Below are 6,372 nucleotides of genomic sequence, written 5' to 3'. Positions count from 1 at the left end.
CACACAGAAAGCAGAGAGTGCTGTTCCTCCCCACGCCACTAAAGGGAGACCTGCGTGGATTAAATTCTAAATGTAAATAAGCCCATCATGGTTTTAGAAGAGGATTTAAAGGGCTATTTTCATGACTTTGAGTTAGGGATGGATTTCTTAAACAATCTACAAAACTAATTATCATAAAGGCAAAGATTGGTAAATTGTAAAACATTAAAATCAAGACGTTCTGTTGCATCAAAATATACCATAAAAGGAGTGAAAAGGCAAGTCCCCAAAGGAGAACATTTGCCATCTATTTGACCAGAAGAGGGAGGCCCAGAATATTTAAAAACGTTAACTGGCATGGACATAGCAAAGCCTCCGACGGTGGAAGTCTGGCGCTGAGTAACCCAACAGCAACCCAGCCGAGACCAGTGCTCAGTTCCTTAGCAAGCAAGAAAACGCTGGTCGGGATCACAGCGAAGGAGCCTCACGCACCAGCAGATTCGCAAAAGCTTGAAAAGCCTGGGCCTACCCAGGGCTGGCGAGGACGGAGCAAGGGGACCCGCGGCCGGACAGTGACCTGTGGCACCAGCACCCGGAGCTGCTGGGCCGCCCGCGTGGGGCCGGCACGACTCTCCTGCCATCTCTAAAGACGTGCACGGCAGACTCAAGGAGTCCATGGGATGTTCACGGCAGCGTTGCTCGGAACGCAAGACGCTGAAAACCGCCAGAAGCCCAGTGGCAGCAGAGAGATGGCTCAGCCCTTTCACACCTGGGAGCACCGCCAGGAGACGTGCGGGCGCTGGCGGGAAGGAGAATGGAGGTGCGCACTGGGGAACGGGGCACAGGCCATCGTCGGGGGTTCAGTTTTGTGTTTTAGGAGTTAAGAAACAAAGCTAAATATTCTATCGCAAAACTGCATGGGAAAAGGCAAGGCAGCAGCCGTCACACACCAGGGCAGTGGCTTCTGAGAGAGGAGGGTCGGGTGTGAGAGGGGAGGGCTTGCTCTGTGTCCTCCTGGGGTGCTTACGGGGCCCCCGCACAGCCGTTGTGTAGAGCCGACACCGACGTCTGAGTTCACGCTGCTGGGAGCACGATCGCTCTTAGAAACAGAACTTTCAACAGAAAGGAATCGGTTCTACTTGGAGCTGGATCGGGCTGCTTGTGGCACCCGCCCGCCCCAGGGCTCTGCCCCACCCTGGCTGGGCCGGTACACCTGCTTCCCCCCAGCTGTGGCCCCCGCGTGCGTCCCAGGGATGCCCCTGCTGCAGCTCAAACACCCCACATCCCTCCCTTCCTCCCATGTGGTTTTTCCATTGACTTTGGCGGCTGCCACAGAGGAGCCAGCCCTCAAATCCCTTTTGCCAGTGGTCAGGGTCGGAGTAAACACACAGCCCCGAGCCACTTCTGGGTGCCCAGCTGGGCTCTGCAGTGAAGCAACTCTCCCAGGAAACGGCCTCAGCCGCACCCGCTGGGCGCCTTCCCCAGACCTCCTGGGAGGAGGGTCCCCACCTGCAGGCAGCCACGGCCTGGGCTCAGGAGGTGCCAGGAAAACAGGCCAGGCCATCCTGGCTTCCGGCCGAGCCTCGGGGTGGCCTGGCTGTCCAGGGGTCCTGGGCTCCACCTGCCACCTTGTACCCGTGCAGACACCTTGTGGTCCGGCCAGGACCAGGAGAGTGTGTGCATGGCCAGATGGTGGGGGCCTGGGGCCCAGGGCAGCCGGGTCTGCTGTGTGTAGACACAAACCGCATCTCATCCTAAGAGCAAAGAAGTGTTTGTTTAGCTTTTAGAGAAAAAATAGCTTGGAGACGTCTGTGAGAAAACAGCCTTTGGGAGGAACCTGGGTCGGGGGCAGAGGCTGGCCTGGGAGGAGGGGCTCTGGCCGCCACACCACTGCCTGCCTGCTGGGTGGCCCCGGGCGGATTCCATAGCCTTTCTGGGCCCTTGTCGGTACAGGTCGAGGGTCATGCTCCATCCCTCAGCCCCTTCTAGGGCTGCCAGCCTCTGATATGTGCAGGAGAAACAGGATCTTCCCCGCCTCTCTCCTCCCTTCAGGCTGGCAACATAATGGGACAAATGGCCAAGGATGTGGGATTGCCGAAGCAGGAACCCACATCCCCAGGCAGAGACACCCACAGGCTCCCTAGAATGTGGCTTCAGGACAATGCCCAGGGACCTCCCTGCAGAAGACTTTTCCAGACACCCAGTTTTTAATGGAGGAGTGGCCAAGGAAGCCCCTCAAAGAGCTCCTTTGGAGCCGAAAGCTGCAGGGGTCTGGGCTGGGGGCTGGACCTACTTCCCCAGACACAGCTTGGGGTGGGTGGTCCTGTGGCGGCAGGTGTGGAGGGGGCTCCCGAAGGGCAGGGGACAGAGAAGGGAGTCCCTCTTCTCGTGGGGCCTGTCTGACACTGGAGTCCACCTTGAACCTTAAGGCCTTGTATTTTACCACAGTGACTCCTGAAAAAGCTCCATAATGCAAACTCCAGAACTGTTGAAAAGTGCATTATCTGCTGCCGCGTAACAGATCACCCCAAAACTGAATGGCTTCAAAGGATAATAATAATTTATCATCTCTCATGGCTTCTGTGGGTCATGAACTTGAGAGTGACGCAGCAGAGCTTTTCTACCTTAGGTCTCATGAGTCTGCCGGGTGAGCCCCTTCCAAGGTGGCTCCTGCATGTGGCTGGAAAGGAGGGTCCTCCCCATGGGGGGGGGGCTCTCCTCAGGGCTGCTTGAGCTTCCTTACAACATGGCCACCAACCTCCATGAATGAGCAATGCAAGAGACTAAGCTGCAGGGACTTTGTTTTTGAGACAGGGTCTAGGTCTCTTGCCCAGGCTGGAGTGGTGGTGTGATCACAGCTCACTGCAGGCTCAAACCCTGGGTTGAAACCATCCTCCCACCATAGCCTCCTGAGTGGCTGGGACTACAGGCGTCCAGCACCACATCCAGCTAAATTTTAAAATTTATTGTAGAGATGGGGTCTCACTATGTTTCCCAAGCTGGTCTTGAATGCCTGGGCTCCAGTGATCCTCCTGCCTCAGCCTCCCAAAGTGTTGGAACTGTAGGCTTGAGCCACCATGCCTGGCCTTACAATGGCTGTCATGAGCTGCCATGGGGGGCAGCTACCTAAGTGTGTGAACACCAGGAGGTCTTGATTGTCGAGGCCCACTGTGGAGTCTATCAGAAAAATTGACAAAGATTCTTACAGAGCAGGAGAACAGGAGTTACAAGGTACATCATGCCAAAACTATCTTTGTGAAGCTGATGGATTGATGGCTTTTTTGTTGTTGTTTCAGTAACCGTTCCAGAGTCTGACAGGAAAGCCTTTGTTCTCAAGGCCTGCCTTATTCCCAGAAGCGAGTGAGCCGGCCTGAAGAGAAGCTAAGTGTTGCTCTCCTCTTGGAAGGGGCAGGAGTGGAGACCGTGGTGCCTCTGCGGAGTTGGGGCTGTAGATGCTTGCTAATGTGGGAATGTGGGGAGGGCTACTCCACAGCCCTGTCTCCAAGCAGGATGCCAGGGTGGGTGGCAGGAAAGGGCTGGAGATGGTGCAGACACCAAGGCCTGGGCGCGAGCACAGCCGGCCCACTCAGCTGAGTGGTTGGGCTGCAGAGGGGACCTCTCACAGCTCCCAGGGCTCCTGGGGTCAGGGCAGTGGGGCCACCTCCAGCAGAGCCCCAGGGCCCCACCAGCGGGGCAGGAGGGGGCTGAGAAGAGCTCCTAACTTGAGCTTGTCATCCCTGGGGGAGAGCCAGTGGTGGGAAGCAGATCTGGTTTGACTTGGGAAAAGTCCCTTCCCTGCAGTGCCAGGGAGCAGTTTGTGCACGTTGGACACCATTTGCTTTCCACAGTTGTAGGTCCTGGGGCAGCCGCCGCATGCTCCCCCTTCTCCTTTTCTCTCTCCCTCAAAAAGCGCAGCCAAACACTCCCTCCCTCTCAGACTACCAGGCTCTGTGCACCTCTCCTCCCGGATCCCCTCACAGGTCCTCAGCCCTGTGACTCTCAGAAGGCGAACGCAGGGCCTGCTACATCCCCACCTGCTTCCCAGGGCTGCCATTGCTGTGGAGACAACCTCCAGGACTCCTCATCCAAAGGCTTTCTCTGGCCCTCGGCGCTGCTTGGCCCAAGCTGGGGATGGGCTGTGAGTGCCCAGCAGCTGGCATGGGGAGCAGCTTCCATTCAAGGGCAGCAGAGGCCCTGTGCTGGGGCCTGAGCTGAGGTCTTTCTGGTCTGAGGGTTCCCCTGTTCCCGCAGCAGCAGCCTGCTCCAGGTGCTCTCTGTCAGCCCCCTTCCCCTCCCTGCTGCAGGGCTTCCTGGGATCAGAGCATCCACCCTGCCCACCCAGGCCCCTGGGCACGGATGAGGCAGGTGAGGCTCTGGGGCCTGAAGAGGGAGGCCTCCCTGGGGAGAGAGGAGGGACCCATCTGTGCTATGTCCCTCGGCTGCCTGAGCCAGACTCAGCCCAGCCCTGCCTGACATCCTGGCAGCGCGTTCCAGGGTGGGCTGGTGGCCTGGCACAGAGTGCGCCATGGAAACCTCACTCTTCCTCTCTGCTGACCCAAAGCCCTTGGAAGCCTTTTCTCAAGGCCTCCTGTGATCCAAGCAGAAGGGGAGGCATCTGCAGTAGGAACAAGGACATTTAGGGTAAAACCAGGACACCAGAGTCTCAGCCCATGCCCCAGACTCTAGGCGCAATTAATTTGCAAGTGTTTTGAGATAGACACCTGGATTTAGATCCCAGGTCTACCATTAGGTGGCAGTGGGACCATGGACACATCGACTAACTCTCCTGAGCCTCTGTTTCCTCATCTGTAAAAGAGGATAGTAAAAATTGCCCACATACCAAGGCTACAGTAAGATTTAAACGAGAAGCTCCTTAGAAATTTAAAACATGGAAGTAACCAGTAGTCCCAGATATATGTGAGCCAACACTGACTCAGAGGATAGTAACTCCCCTGCAACCTGCCTACACTTGCAGTTGCTACAGATAAGCTTTCTGGCTGGAAAAAGAACGAAGAATTTTATGCATCAGCTTCTGATAAAAATATAGAAAGAGCAATGCAGAAGGGATGACAGTGATGGTGGTGATGGTGGTGATGGTGGTGATGATGGTGGTGATGGTGGTGGTGATGATGGCGATGGTGGTGATGGTGGTGGTGATGATGGCGATGGTGGTGATGGTGGTGGTGGTGATGATGGTGATGGTGATGGTGATGATGGTGGTGATGGTGATGATAGATGGTGGTGATGGTGGTGGTGATGATGGCGATGGTGGTGATGGTGGTGGTGATGATGGCGATGGTGGTGATGGTGGTGGTGGTGATGATGGTGATGGTGATGGTGATGATGGTGGTGATGGTGATGATAGTGGGGTTGGTGATGGTGATGGTGATGATGGTGGTGATGGTGGTGATGGTGATGGTGATGATGGTGATGGCGATGGTGGTGATGGTGATGGTGATGATGGTGGTGGTGATGATGGTGGTGATGGTGATGGTGGTGGTGATGATGGTGGAGGTGATGGTGATGATAGTGGTATTGGTGATGGTGATGATGATGGTGGTGGTGGTGATGGTGGTGGTGGTGATGATAGTGGTGTTGGTGATGGTGATGATGGTGGTGATGGTGATGGTGGTGATGGTGATGATGGTGATGGCGATGGTGATGATGGTGGTGGTGATGATGGTGGAGGTGATGGTGATGATAGTGGTATTGGTGATGATGATGATGATGATGGTGGTGGTGGTGATGGTGGTGGTGGTGAAGGTGGTGGTGGTGATGATGGTGATGGCAATGGTAGTGATAGTGATGATGGTGATGGTGGTGATGGTGATGATAGTGGTATTGGTGATGGTGATGATGATGATGGTGGTGGTGATGGTGATGATGATGGTGGTGATGGTGATGGTGATGATGATGGTGGTGATGGTGATGATGGTGGTGATAGTGATGGAGGTGATGGTGATGGTGGTGGTGGTGATTGTGATGGGAGTGGTGGTGATGATGGTGATGGTGATTATGGTGATGGCGATGGTGGTGATGGTGATGGTGGTAATGGTGGTGAGGGTGATGGTGATGGTAGCAATGGTGATGATGGTGATGGTGATGGTGATGATAGTGGTATTGGTGATGGTGATGATGGTGGTGATGGTGATGGTGATGATGGTCATGGCGATGGTGGTGATAGTCATGGTGATGATAGTGGTACTGGTGATGGTACTGGTGATGGTGGTGATGGTGGTGGTGGTGATGGTGATGATAGTGGTATTGGTGATGGTGATGGTGATGGTGGTGATGGTGATGATGGTGGTGATTGTGATGGTGGTGATGGTGATGGTGATGATGATAGTGATGGTGGTGGTGATGATGGTGGTAATGGTGATGGAGGTGATGGTG

The 6,372-nt window shown here is 55.2% G+C and overlaps 1 protein-coding gene across 1 annotated transcript in view; it reads right to left on the bottom strand.

Annotated features, from left to right (window-relative positions):
• Nucleotides 1-6,013, bottom strand: part of LOC105522467 (chitin-binding lectin 1-like) — a gene marked incomplete at its 5' end in the record, with an annotated part of 13,703 nt that extends 7,690 nt beyond the window's left edge. The window contains 1 exon segment of the mRNA XM_011956991.1: nucleotides 5,834-6,013. Within this exon segment, the coding sequence (XP_011812381.1) occupies nucleotides 5,834-6,013 (180 nt within the window).
• Between the last annotated feature and the right edge of the window lie 359 nt (nucleotides 6,014-6,372).

Source organism: Colobus angolensis, unplaced genomic scaffold, assembly GCF_000951035.1.
Source record: "Colobus angolensis palliatus isolate OR3802 unplaced genomic scaffold, Cang.pa_1.0 Scaffold43, whole genome shotgun sequence".
Lineage (NCBI taxonomy): Eukaryota > Metazoa > Chordata > Mammalia > Primates > Cercopithecidae > Colobus > Colobus angolensis.
This window is presented reverse-complemented; position numbering and strand designations above follow the sequence as displayed.